The sequence below is a fragment of the Drosophila persimilis genome, unplaced genomic scaffold (assembly GCF_003286085.1).
Source record: "Drosophila persimilis strain 14011-0111.01,24,50 unplaced genomic scaffold, DperRS2 tig00000000-arrow-pilon, whole genome shotgun sequence".
NCBI lineage: Eukaryota > Metazoa > Arthropoda > Insecta > Diptera > Drosophilidae > Drosophila > Drosophila persimilis.
Genome location: NW_020825288.1, coordinates 20607330 through 20619844, shown reverse-complemented (window position 1 = coordinate 20619844; position 12515 = coordinate 20607330). Strand labels below are relative to the sequence as shown.

The window sequence follows — 12515 nt, the reverse complement described above, 5'->3', positions numbered from 1 at the left end:
TTCCTCGCTCGATCTCATACTGATCTCACTCTCAGATTTATTATTCTCCTTTGTCTGTCTGCGCTCTCTGCAAGCAGAGAATATTTACATGAGTTTGTACGGAAATTTTTAATTTATTTGAAGCAATTACAGGTGAACTTACGAACTACTGGTATACATATGTACAGTGGTATTAGGGGATTAGGGTATTAAGTAGAGCTATAGGTATAGGTAGGGTATTAGGGTACTCCTACTGAATCAATAGGAGACCTAAGGGACTCCCCGTCGCCCTTATGAGAAGACGCGTCTGGATCAGGAGTTAAAAATCATTGGCGATTGTGGTCCTTGCAACAAGCTTGGGGTGTGCCCAGGCCAAGCTCCGAAGGGCAATGAATGCCCTTCTGCATCGTCTGATCCGCATTGATGTCTTGAACGAATCTCCCATGAAGCTCGATTACACACTCGCCCTGAAGATTGAGGATTTCTTGGAACATCGGAAGAGCCCAGTTCTTCCAGGTCTTGAATAGGCCAAGTCCATACATGAAGCCCGTTTGCCTCCCATCGTTCGTTGGGCGATTGGACCACCAGAAGCACATCTACTTCTCCCTGAAGTCGCCCTTGGCTGGCGGTCGTCCTTGTCGTAGTAATGCTGCCGCTCCCGAAGGGTATGAGGTTGAGATTGATACAGTTTATATGTACTCGGTTTTACCTAATAAATGTACGAGAAGGTGTCGCGTCACCCCTTTCTGACAGCAATAAAAGCGCCTCCTGATTTGTTTTAATTTTAACGTTTTTTACAGCAAAAAAAAATCTTTTTAAAATCTGAAAATCCTTGAAAAATAGTTGGCTTTGGTTTTGTCGTAGCCAAATCAGTTACTGACTAACGACAGTTCAGTTCACATCGGAAGCTATAGTTTCGTATAGCTCTCGTTTTTAAATGTTTCGGTTTTTGTTTTAAATTTCCCCATGTCTTTGGATTGCAGACCAAAAAGAATATCTGCAATCTTTTTAGCTGACGTACTCTATTGAAAATTCATTAAAAATTCGTTGTAAAATTAAAGAAATAGCACGTTTTTAAGATGCTCAAACGAACGGTTTTGGCTTTGGGCAGGAGTGTGAAGGAATACTTTCGAGCGGTTCAGCCGATCACCGCCTTCAGCACCAGTCTCATCCACAGGGTCCACGAGCGTTACAAGGCGGAGTTGCAGCCGGATCAGGGTATACTCAAATCGGTCTTCAACAGATGGAAGCCCTGTGAGTACCCGCAGACTACACTTTTACTCTTAAAGGATCGGAATTAACAACCATCAAACACGCAGATGTTACACCGCCTAACGATGGCATAGGCTTGCGGGACTGTCGAGCCGACAACTTGGTTCTTCAGAAATGCATGGTCACCTCTTATATGGCCGTTTATTTGGGCGGCCAGGAAGTGCAGTTTGACAAGGATCAACCGATCAACATTTGCAATCATTTCCCTTTATTATTCGAGCCATTTCGCAATAATCAAATCCTAGAGTCGGAGCCAGATCCGAGGAAGATTGAGGCAAGTCCATCGGAGGAACAGAAGGATAGCTCGATCAGAGTGATCAGGGAAGTGACGTCCAGTTCTCCAGCTCTTGACAAGGATTTCTTGCACTATCTGGATGTGCAGAAGGCCAACAGGATCCAGAAAGAAGACGATGAACGAAAGAAAGTGGATACAAAGCAGGATGAGAATAGGAAAGAAGAGACTACGGCAAGCTGTGGCAAGCAAGACAGGAAGGTTGAACAGAAAAGCGGCAAGGAATCCAAGAAAAAGGATAAAAAGAAGAAATCGAAGCGGGACATCCGCAAGCTGAGGGAAGATTGCATGAAAATGGAGAAGTTAATCAAGGCCAAAATGTACCTAAAAATGTACAAGGCCCTGGCCGGGCAGAGAAATAAATGCAAGGAAGTCGCAGCGAATACAAAGAAATGCAAGAAATTGATCGAAGCTGTCAAGTGCAAGAAGCAGGCGTTAGATGAAAAGTTCAAGAAAATGGCCGAAGTGGCAAAGAAAGGTGCCCAAAACGAAAATCCCAAGAAGCAGGCCGAAAAAGCAAAGCTCGCGGACCAAAAAATCCAGCTCCTAGTGGCAGAATTGAAGGCCATGAAAAAGGCCTGCCTGGAACTGACCGAGAAGATCGCACGCGTCAAGGAGGCCAAGAGACAGGAGCTGATTAGAGCCTGTCAGGCCTTGGTCGAAAGGGATCAACGCGAGCAATTTGCCAAAGCCAGCGAGCAGAGGGCCCAACCAAAAACCGAAGCAAATCTATGCCATCAAAAGCAATGCGAAAGATTGAAAGAAATCGAGAGATGCAGAAAAATCAGGCACAAGCACAAGTTGGAGAAGAGAGCCAATGACCTCAAGAAGCAATGGGAACTAATAACGCGAGCGAAGAAAGCCCGGAAACAAGCCGAGCTGGAGAAATGCCAGAGGGCGAAGTCTGCACCCTAGTTGTGCCTCCAAGAAGCTGAAAAAAGTGCAGAATGTTCCATAATTATAATGTCTGTATACGCTTAATTCTACCTGATTCTCGGAGAGAACAAATTAATGGAACGTTCTTGTCAGATAAATAATATATGCGTTTTATTACGAGAATCGTCGTAGGAGTTTTACTTTAGCTTTAATTTTAGGCACTATTTGCTGCGAGTAAAACTGCATTTTTGAGCAGCGAAATTGACAGAATTTTGTGCGTTTTTATAACGTGTACAATATATGGGGGGGGAGGGGGGCTGCTTTCGCTTTGGACGGAAAGCTATTATCAAATAAATGCAAGCCGAACAAACAAAATGACGGAAAGTAAATCAAAGGTCGAGAGCACACTTGAATCATTCCTGGCGAGATTCTGGGGTCCGAGATTCATTTTTACTGATTCGCTGGCGGCGCTGTGGCATTGTTGAACTGAAACGTTGGATAGCGGGGCGCAAAGCCCCCCTGCCCGCTCATCTGTGTGTGTTCCGAGTCATCGCGTCCGGCAATGGTGGGCGCCCGATACTGGGTCTCCACAAACTGCGGTGGCGCTGTCAAAAAATATAAATTAAATTAGTAAAAATCACACGTTTCTTGGTAGAAAATCTCAATACTCACGTATATTGGGATAAAGATTGCCACCGCCGGCAGTGCTATCGGCCACATTCCAGCCCTGGGCGCCACCCATGGGACCCGGCGGACTGGCCGGACTCACCGGCTGTGTGGGCGCCAGCGAGGGATCTTCCGATTGGATAGCCGGAACATCTGAATATTGAACGGGCGGCCTCATGCCAGCCAGCGGAATGGTCCCCAAAGTGATGGGAATTTTGCCCGTAAGATTTCTATGCGCACCGCTCACTTCACAGGTCACATGCAGGTCATAGTCCAAGGCAATGACACCACAATTGGATAGATTGGTTGGCGGCAGTGCGGGTATCTCCAGCTGCTGGGTAAACGTGCGCGATTCGCCGCCATTCACTGGGCCAATGCTGAGATTGGAAATTATGACCTTCGATTCGCGTTTCTCGCTGCGCGGCTGGCTGGTATGGAAGGTGACCAGCTTGCGCAGCTCGAACTTCACGGCACTGAGATTCACATTGCTGGTGTTGTCCACCTCGCAGGTAATGGGCAAGATCTGACCCGAAACGTAACCAGTTTGCGGTACGCTCGTGATCACGGCCAACGGACCCGAGGCACAGCAGAAGCAGCAGAAGGACTTCTCCAGCTCCAGCTTAAAGGGATCCTTGACACGTGGATTGAGATTCAAGTCCACGGGCGCAATGACCGTAAAGGCCATTTTCATATCCTGATCGAATTTCCATGGCCTGTCCAGCGTCACCTTGATGGTATAGCGCACATGTCCGAATTCGCCCTCGAACGACGAGGGCAAAGTGGGTGGCAAGGCGCAAGTGAAGGGATAGGTGTGGGTACCCGGCGGCAGTTCCGTCTCAGCGCCTGCAAAAGTTTTGCCATTAGAGGGGGGAATATTCTTTTAGATCTCGATGGAATACTCACTGTTCTTGCCGCCCAACAGATAGTATTGGATTTTGAAGTACTCCTCATGTCCCTTCAGTGTTGTGATTTCGTTCTCGGTCTTGCCCTCGCTGGTGGTCACATTACGCTCCTCATTCCACTCCGTATTGGCCTCGCCCAAGAATCGTATTATGATGCCTAGAAAGAGCAAGTGTTTGTGCTGTGAATGACAATTTACTGCGGTGTCGCCTGTCTGAAATTAGCTATAAATAATATAAAAGCTACTGCGTCTCTGCTACGCTCTCGCTGACGGCTTTGGCGCTCTTGGCATGCCCATCAGATGACATCATCGCTAGGCAGCAGCAGCAGCGCCAGCATCGTTCCAATGTGTTTGCTGGCCTCAATCAAAGGTTTCGTTCTTTGTTTTGGAACGTATACCCTACATACATATACATATATCTATTATATTCACACTTGAGTCTATAAATAGTTTTGTTATCTGTCAAATTGGAAATGCAAACAATGGGGGGAGAAAGTGCATTTCTGTGATAGGTTCAACAACCGCTAACAACTGTGAAAAACTGCCCCACCCCAAAAGTAGCCTCTCGTCCAGGCGTAGGGCGTTGGGTGGTTTACATGACGGCACCCGGCTTTTGAGGTGCAAGGACTCACAAATAAAGTGGCCTGCTTATATTATACATTTATTTATTCTTGGCTGTCGTCACTCTGATGAGTAATAGACCGCAACCTCTCAGCTGACTTGAATAATTAGTACGTAGTTCGTACTCCCCTCCCTGACTACCTTACACACCCGAAATATTTCAATTTTGACATCACTCACCTCGAACCTTCTTTGGCGAATCGAATGTGAACTTAGCCTGGCCATTTACCGTCTGTCCGGCATAGTACGTGTTCCAGGGATTGTCCAATTCCACTTCACAACCTTTGAGACCCATGTTGGAGATTCAATGTTTAATCCACTGACAAATTAACGACAATTTCTCCGGGTTGTTTTGAAACGGATTTCGTACGTGCAATTCTGTGTCTAGTGATGGAAAAGTGCACGCAGCTAGCGATGGGGAAACCATAAAAATACTTCGATAATTTTAGTGGGACCAGACAGAAAGAGACGAGAAAAGGAGCAGTTTAAATATATGCTTTAGCCTAGACCACTAACCATACAGTATATATAATGTATGGTTAGTGCCTAGACAATATTGTTTGGCTAAAATAAATACTTTTGTCACATATAGATAGTGCCACAGCTGTGCGACTGAAAGTTGGGATACGTGACTGTCTTCCCGGAGGTTCACTGTGACTCCAACAATACAAAGTTATCGACTGTAACCCATCTCTATGACAATAGAGGAAGAGGACTTTTGGCGAAAAATCTCTTTTTTCTACGCTTTTTTCATTGATTAAACAAATTTAAACTAGCTATAGAATCCGCATTAAATGTCGCTGTTTCGCAAGCCGAAGAAAATACAGCGACGGGTGTTCTCCAGCAATTCACCGGACGACAGGGATGACGGGGCCACGTTGGATATGGACGCCGAGATGGAGTCGAAACCGCCGTCGCTGATATTGTCCGGCAAACGCGACAAGGAAAAAGTGAAGAGAACAACGAATGATGACAACAAGCCAAAAGCATTGCTTAGCTTTGCCGACGATGGTGAGTGTGCAAATTGAGTGGCCCAATCCGAGGGGTTCCAATAAAATTGATTGATTGATTTTGCAGAGGATGATGGGGAGGTCTTTCAAGTGCGGAAATCGTCGAATAGCAAGAAAATAATGCGTTTAATGGACAAGGAGCGGCGCAAGAAGAAGCGCGAGGAGCGAACGGATCACGGCGGTAGCACGGAAAATGGTAGTACACAGCATTTAGAGTCGTCCAGTGCCACGGGTGCTACAAATTCTAGTAGATATAAAAACGCGAGCAGCGATCAGAGTAAAAGTAAAAAAAGTGATAATCATATGATCCAAACCGAAATACGCACAGACGACTTTGTGGTAAGGTTATTATTATTCAATTTTTCTCACACCATTCAAAACCGAACAAATTTCAACTCAACAAATGATATGATACCAATAGAATTATAATAATTAAGAGCAAACATTCACACGAAAATCCTTGAATGATGAAGGCGATGTTGTGTTGTTTTAAGCTATAGTTTGCAGTCTACACATAACCATAAGTTGCTGTTGTAATCGATTCATTTCTAAGCTGCTTATATTATACATAATCGCATGCATCCCACTTTTATACGCCGCATGAATATCCTCTTATATCTTGATCTATCATGCACCTTTTTATGATCTCTCCATTAATATGGTTAATAATCTTTGTTCCATTAGCTTGTGGTCAAGAAATCGGAGACACCCGAGGCTGTTCTGAACGGTCGCGCTGCCCTCTGTGCCGGGCGTGATGATATGAGCGACGATGGCGGAGATCCATCGGACGATGGGGGCCATAGCAAGGAGCATCATCGCTTCTCCAAGCCAGAGGCATTGAAGCAAATGCTGGAGAGTGGCTCCATACCAGATGCGGCCATGATACATGCGGCACGCAAGCGGCGACAGCGAGCCAGAGAGCAGGGTATGTCCCAACACTATTCTGCATGGATTTTCCTAATAACTTTCGTTGAAATCCCTTAGGTGCCGGCGATTATATACCCATTGAGGAGAACAAAGAGCCGCCCAAGCTGAGCACCCGGCTGCCCAACGAGGACGTCGAGGGCGACCAGTCGGACGATGAGGAGCGTGTGGATATGAGCGACATAACCGGTCGCAAGGAGCGCGAAGAGCGTCGCGAGCAGTTCTATGCCGTCGAGAATGATTGTATGTAGAGTGTGGGCCATCCCCCCCAAGGATGTGGCCAGAGCTGACGGCAGTGCTGCACGTCGCTCAGATGCCTACCTATGGTTTGTGCTCAATCGATCCATCTAATCTTTGTTCAATCTACTTCAGCGACCGAGGAAGACTCTGACCGCGAGATGAACGAGTGGGAGAACCAGCAGATCCGCAAGGGCGTCACCGGTGCCCAGCTAGTCCATGCCCAGCACGAAACTGTGCTCTCGCGCTTCATGATCAAACCGGCGGCGCCCAGCGGAGCGCTAGCCCTGGAAGACGAGGACACGGACCTAGCGGCCCCACAGTCCACCTCCATATTGCTGGAACAGGCCTATGCGAAGAATGCCCTCGAGCGCAGCAATCTGGCCTCAGCCATACGTTCTGCGGCAAAGCCCAAAAAGGACAAACCCAAGGCCACAGCATTGCGCACACCCCAGGAGATATTCACTGCCATTCAGACACGTCTCGCCGAGATAAAGGAACGATCGACGGATCACTCGGCCACCATGGCCAGAGTCAGCTTGGAGCTGAAGGAACTGAAGCTGCAGCAGCAAGAGTGCCAGAAGAATGCCCCCACGGCGGCAGCCAAGTACAAATTCTATCAGGAGGTCAAGTGCTATGTGAACGATCTGGTGGACTGCCTGGCCGAGAAGAGTCCCGTGATCAATGAGCTGGAAAAGCGGTCGCTGCAGCAGTCGGGCAAGAATAATCGCTATCTGGTGAATCGCCGGCGGCAGGATATCAGAGACCAGGCCAAGGAAATGGCCGAGGCATCAAGTAGGAATCAGCCATTGCCCAAATTCGTATTGTTTTTCATTCGGTTTTCTCATTTTTCCAGAGCCTATCACCGCTGCCGCTCGTCGCACACCCGAATACGAAGAACAAGTGCGCCGCGCTGCCGAGCGGGAGGGACGAAGGACGCGACGCCGCTGCGAACGTGAACGCAACGATCTCTTGTCCTCCCATTTGGATGGCATGTCCAGCGATGACGAAATAGCCGACCAGCAGCAGGAACAGAGTGTGGCTGCCACTGCGCAAACGGAAAAGGAAGCGGCCGAAGCCTTTGAAGATGTCACCGATGAATTCTGTAAAATCGAACTGATTCTCATGAAGTTCTATGCCTGGCGAAAAACCGACATGACCTCGTATCTGGATGCGTTTGTTAGCTTGTGTCTGCCCAAGCTCTTGGCCCCACTAGTGCGCCACGAACTGCTCGTGTGGTCGCCGCTGCTGGATGTCTATGCGGACATTGAGACCATGCATTGGTATCAGGCCAGCATGCTGTACGCCTGCCAGGCGGATGAAACAATAGAGCAGCTAAAGAACGATCCAGATGTGAATCTTGTCCCTGCGCTGATTGATAAGATTGTGCTGCCAAAGGTCACATGTAAGTGCAGCCACAGAAGCTGCCTTTACAACTGAAAGTAATGCCATTTGTATTTGCTTTTAGCTTTGGTCACGGAATGCTGGGATCCCCTGTCCACCACACAAACACTGCGACTCGTGGGCTTTATCAATCGCCTGGGTCGTGATTTTCCGCTCACTGGCACCAATAAGCAGCTCAAGAAACTCTTTGAATCGATCATGGAACGCATGCGATTGGCATTGGAAAATGATGTGTTTATACCCATATTTCCCAAGCAGTAAGTGGACAGGATTAGCCCACACATTTAAGAACTGTGTTAACTTTTAATGTTTCCAGAGTGCAAGAGGCCAAGACATCGTTCTTTCAGCGTCAATTCTGCAGCGGCCTGAAGCTGTTTCGCAACTTTCTCAGCTGGCAGGGCATACTGGGGGACAAGCTACTGCGTGAGCTGGCCATTGGGGGGCTGCTAAACCGCTATCTGCTGCTGGCATTGCGTGTCTGCTCGCCCAACGATGCCATCAACAAGGCCTACATCATAGTGAATACCCTGCCAACGGTATGGCTGCTGCCCAACAGCGAAACCCTCAAGAATTTGGAACTATTTATAATGTATATAAAACAAACGTTGGACAGCTGTGATTCCAGCAATCCAGTTTTTATGTGAGTAAACGAAAATCCTTTCCTTTGATTTTAGTGGTTAATCTGTACCTGTTTTCCCCTTAGGCAATCCTGCGAAAAGGCCAAGCAAATGCTCATAAGACTACATAGTTATTAAAGTAAACATCGCTCACATTTCAGCAACAACCAACCGAAAACAATCAAATACTCTTGTTCTAGAAAGGCAAACGCAAAGCACAAAACTCTAAACTAAATTAAAAAAGTTCTATCATTTGTAAGAACTTTTCAACAATTTGTATATACGTATACCCCTCCCCCCTAAAAAGGATGTGTGTGCTCGGAGCTTGAACACCTATAATGAAAAGAAACGCTTTCCTAAAACCCCAAAGACCCCCCAATTGTTTTCCTATAAACATTAAAAAGAAAAAAAAACATTCAAAGTGATAAATTGTGGAACTCTGTTTAAGGCTCTTAAACCATTTTTTGTAACTTTACTGATTGTATTCAAGGCGACTCGACTTTCGTGCATAGCAATAAAAAAAAATAAAAACAATTTATAAACTATGCAATTTTAACAAAAATCTATTACAGACCAAAACCAATGGAAATTTAAGACAAAATGAAAGCACGGGCGACAGGGAGAAATCTCAGTCTCAATCGGCCTTGGAAACGGAGGCCCGCGTATAGTTCTGGGCCAGCTCTACCACCTTCGACTGCATGATCTGCAATTGTTCGTGGGCCATTTTGGAATCGTCACTTTCGGGCGCTGTCTGTAGCACTTGCAACACCAAATCTGCAAAAAGAAATTCGAAAATATATTAGCAAAGACTATAAAAGTGGAAGATATTGATGCTTGAGAACGAGACTGATGCTTGAAGCCAATACTCGGTCCCGAAGTCTCGAAGAAAATATGCCTCGTTATGCCCAGGACATGCAATTTGTTGTTGTATTATTTGGCATTCCGTTTTGAGCCATTCGCTAGGGCAAAAGAATTTTCTTAGTCTTTCTTGGGACCGAGACCTTAAAAGACCAAAAACTAAGTCTTTTTCTAGGCCAAAGGGGACCGACTCAGCAGCCTAAAGTCGAAGCCGTTGGAGACGGTCTACGGGGCCATAGAACGCCTCAAGCAACATCTTGGTACTTGTATAATCTTTGGTAATATTAAATGATCAATACACACCGTGATAGCGTAGCAGCATGTCATTCTGTGGGTCACTTAGAGAGCCCCGGATGTGCTGCAGTATGGCAGAGACGAATTTGCCAGAAGCATGCAAAATGCAGCCACTAATTGTGGTAAACAGTATCAGTGCAGCCAGATGGAGCAGCAGGGCTGGCTCTTGGCAGTCGAGCAGCTGTTGCTGCAGCTTATTTTTGTGATCCGCAATCAGCAGGCGATCCTTTTTCTTGTCCACCTTTTTGATAATCATGCTGCAGGCTTTCAGCACCGACTCCGTGGCCAGCTCGAAATCATCTATGGATTTGTTCAGGGCTTTGTTTTGTTCCAGCAGGGCACTGCGATACTCTGCATCGCACTCTTGGGCCAGTTTGATGCGCTGATCCACATTCAAGCTGGTATTCTTCACCGTCAGATTGCATTCGCTGGCCACATAGAGCGATAGTTCATTGCAGATATCATTGCCAAGGGACTTGAGCAGATATTTCACCAGCTGCGTCTGTGTGTCGTGGCTAAAGAGCTTCAGACCCTTCTCATACAGCCGTATGTCTATCAGCAGAGTGTTGATGCGATCCTGGATGGCGGCATGGGTCTGACGGCGATTCGTTTGAGGTGTGGCCTCATACAACTCCTGGGCCTTGGCCAGCGCTGCCTGATTCAATTGGCTGTGAATGATAAAGAAATATAAAGCAGTGTTCTGTGAACTCCCTTATTCCTGCCTACTTTAGATAAAGAGCTGCAATCGAGGGAGCCAAGTGCTCCAAACCCTCCTCCTGTAGGCTGGCATTGATGAGCTTTTCGATATCCGCAGTCTTGACTAGATCCAATGGTTTTACAGTCTTCTTATTTCCGCCGCCACCGCCTGCTCCTCGGGAGCCCTGATGCTGCACATCGTCCTCGACATCGGAATCGTTCTGGGCTGCTGCACTGCGTCGTTGATGCTTTTTCGTTGACTTAGTTTTGGTTTCGCGTCCCTGGGCGCCGCCACCGGCTTTGCCAGAGGAGGCCTTTTTCCTACGCTCGTCGCGCTTGTCCAGCTTGCCATCATCGTCCTGGTCCTGGAAGGAAGCGTTACCCTTCTGAGCCAGAGTCTTCTCCACAATAAACTGCTGATAGACGCCCGAGTCGATGGCTGCCTTGGCCTGGGCCTCGGCCAGAGCATGGCACGGCTGTACCAGTTCCGTAAGATACGGCTGCGAGAATACTGAAAGGAGAACGAACAGAATGAGCCATGAATCCATTAAATCATGGAAGTCAAATGCGTACCGATGCTATCCAGGTAGACAAAATTGCTGGGATTGCTATGCTTTTGGGCCATAATGGCGCTGAACACCTCCTCGATGTCCTCCTCCGATAGATTCGAAGGCAGAATGGTGGTCAAGTCTAAGTATTGCTTGGTGGCACTGCACTCATTGAGGGCCGTGACGACGGTGAGCTCCACTAGACGAGCGCCCAGGGCCACGCGCTTCAGGAACAAGAACTCCTCGTTGGGAAATTGTTTGCGTATGTAGGATTTGGCATCGGAAATGCCAAGCTTGTTGATGGCATCGTACTCGAGGAAACTGTTCTGCTTGTAGAAGGAGTTCACCCAATCGGCCTGCGTCTTGGCATAGATGTGCGGCACATACTGGGCATTGGCCAGTTTTGAGGTCACCTGCCCGGCAGGCGAGATCTCATCCAGCAATGAGTGAAAGATCTTTTCCTGCACATTAATCTGCTGCAGAATTACAGCCACATTTGTGGGCCTGGTGATGGCCGCCAGAGCACCGCGTATTTTCGCCTTGCATCGCTGGATGTAGGCCTGGGTGAAGAAGACTCGCGGATTGGTCGCGTCTTGACGGCCCTTGATGATTTTGCCCAGGTGCTTCTCCACCACATCCTGCTGCAGAAACTCCGAGGGCAAATCAAACTGAGAGGCCAAATCGGAAATGGATATTTCGCCACGCAACGCAAGCTTCTCATTGATCTCCTGGGCAATGTGACTGATGTAGTCCTCGTCGATTAGCTGGCCCAGCACCAGATGCACCAGGGGATTCTCAGCCGCAATGCGCTCGGCCAGTGCCACAATTCGGGACAGATCCACATTCAACGTCCTGCTAACCTCTACCAGATTGGCGCGGCCTCCATTCGCATACAGCTCGTCCTGGATCTCGCGCTCCAAGTGATCTGGCGTAATGTACTCCTTGCCATCGTTGGTGAACACCACCTCCAGCAGCTGCTTTTCCAGCAGCAGCGTCACAATCTCCACGCAATTGCGTTCGGAAAGCCTTTCAATGATAAATGTAGGAGGGTCGAATCAAGTGATACTAAATTCCAATTCGCGTACTTACTTCTGCAGTGTTGAGGTAAGCTGGGCTTTCTGAAAGTCCGCTGCCAGACGCTTTATCTCATCCCAGTCGCTGCCCATTTCTATTTGATTGCTAAATTAAGTAAATATGGAAATCTAAAGTGGAAAAACTTGAAACGTCAACAAAAGTGCACGCAGTGTGACCGCAGGAGGCAATCAGAAGTCTTCCATTTCAAAAAAATTTGTATTTATGGTATTTAGGTATATATATATT

At 47.5% G+C, this 12515-nt stretch overlaps 4 protein-coding genes and 1 pseudogene across 5 annotated transcripts; 3 read left to right on the top strand and 2 right to left on the bottom strand.

Annotated features, from left to right (window-relative positions):
- The first annotated feature begins 159 nt into the window (after positions 1-159).
- On the top strand, positions 160-729 carry LOC113566131 (annotated as a pseudogene).
- A 291-nt stretch (positions 730-1020) lies between these two features.
- Positions 1021-2602, top strand: LOC6591465 (testis-expressed protein 9). Its single transcript, XM_026994744.1, has 2 exons — positions 1021-1233; positions 1299-2602. The coding sequence occupies exons 1-2, from the start codon at positions 1059-1061 to the stop codon at positions 2456-2458; spliced, it is 1335 nt and encodes a 444-aa protein (XP_026850545.1). The 5' UTR covers positions 1021-1058; the 3' UTR covers positions 2459-2602.
- Positions 2569-4968, bottom strand: LOC6591464 (arrestin domain-containing protein 17). Its single transcript, XM_002016914.2, has 4 exons — positions 4788-4968; positions 3989-4144; positions 3092-3928; positions 2569-3024 (listed from the first exon to the last, which is right to left on the bottom strand). Exons 1-4 carry the CDS (start codon positions 4900-4902, stop codon positions 2870-2872), a joined length of 1263 nt encoding a protein of 420 aa, XP_002016950.1. The 5' UTR covers positions 4903-4968; the 3' UTR covers positions 2569-2869.
- A 421-nt stretch (positions 4969-5389) lies between these two features.
- LOC6591463 (PAX3- and PAX7-binding protein 1) lies at positions 5390-9164 on the top strand. 2 transcript variants are annotated; one of them, XM_002016913.2, is made up of 9 exons: positions 5390-5618; positions 5685-5956; positions 6302-6542; positions 6602-6784; positions 6914-7573; positions 7635-8183; positions 8247-8439; positions 8499-8822; positions 8886-9164. In XM_002016913.2, exons 1-9 carry the CDS (start codon positions 5402-5404, stop codon positions 8935-8937), a joined length of 2691 nt encoding a protein of 896 aa, XP_002016949.1. In that variant the 5' UTR covers positions 5390-5401; the 3' UTR covers positions 8938-9164. The 2 variants fall into 2 exon arrangements, with proteins under 2 accessions (XP_002016949.1, XP_026841030.1); XM_026985229.1 differs by lacking the exons at positions 6602-6784; positions 6914-7573; positions 7635-8183; ... (1 more) ...; positions 8499-8822; positions 8886-9164 and having other exon boundaries at positions 5685-5961; positions 6302-6411.
- Positions 9165-9237: 73 nt separating this feature from the next.
- LOC6591462 (E3 UFM1-protein ligase 1 homolog) lies at positions 9238-12400 on the bottom strand. Its single transcript, XM_002016912.2, has 5 exons — positions 12285-12400; positions 11221-12221; positions 10678-11158; positions 9961-10619; positions 9238-9573 (listed from the first exon to the last, which is right to left on the bottom strand). The coding sequence occupies exons 1-5, from the start codon at positions 12359-12361 to the stop codon at positions 9434-9436; spliced, it is 2358 nt and encodes a 785-aa protein (XP_002016948.1). The 5' UTR covers positions 12362-12400; the 3' UTR covers positions 9238-9433.
- Between the last annotated feature and the right edge of the window lie 115 nt (positions 12401-12515).

Bases quoted from the DNA above. Each gene is read 5' to 3' on its own strand.
- LOC6591463 (XM_002016913.2), top strand. From the start codon at position 5,402: ATGTCGCTGTTTCGCAAGCCGAAGAAAATACAGCGACGGGTGTTCTCC. The intron at 6,543-6,601 runs GTATGTCCCAAC...GAAATCCCTTAG, and splicing joins ACAGCGAGCCAGAGAGCAGG to GTGCCGGCGATTATATACCC. The intron at 7,574-7,634 runs GTAGGAATCAGC...TCATTTTTCCAG, and splicing joins GGAAATGGCCGAGGCATCAA to AGCCTATCACCGCTGCCGCT.
- LOC6591462 (XM_002016912.2), bottom strand. From the start codon at position 12,361: ATGGGCAGCGACTGGGATGAGATAAAGCGTCTGGCAGCGGACTTTCAG. The intron at 11,159-11,220 runs GTACGCATTTGA...TTCTCCTTTCAG, and splicing joins TGTCTACCTGGATAGCATCG to TATTCTCGCAGCCGTATCTT. The intron at 9,574-9,960 runs GTGTGTATTGAT...TTCTTTTTGCAG, and splicing joins CATGCTGCTACGCTATCACG to ATTTGGTGTTGCAAGTGCTA.
- LOC6591464 (XM_002016914.2), bottom strand. From the start codon at position 4,902: ATGGGTCTCAAAGGTTGTGAAGTGGAATTGGACAATCCCTGGAACACG. The intron at 4,145-4,787 runs GTGAGTGATGTC...TGCTCTTTCTAG, and splicing joins TTCGCCAAAGAAGGTTCGAG to GCATCATAATACGATTCTTG. The intron at 3,929-3,988 runs GTGAGTATTCCA...AAACTTTTGCAG, and splicing joins TCTGTTGGGCGGCAAGAACA to GCGCTGAGACGGAACTGCCG.
- LOC6591465 (XM_026994744.1), top strand. From the start codon at position 1,059: ATGCTCAAACGAACGGTTTTGGCTTTGGGCAGGAGTGTGAAGGAATAC. The intron at 1,234-1,298 runs GTGAGTACCCGC...TCAAACACGCAG, and splicing joins CTTCAACAGATGGAAGCCCT to ATGTTACACCGCCTAACGAT.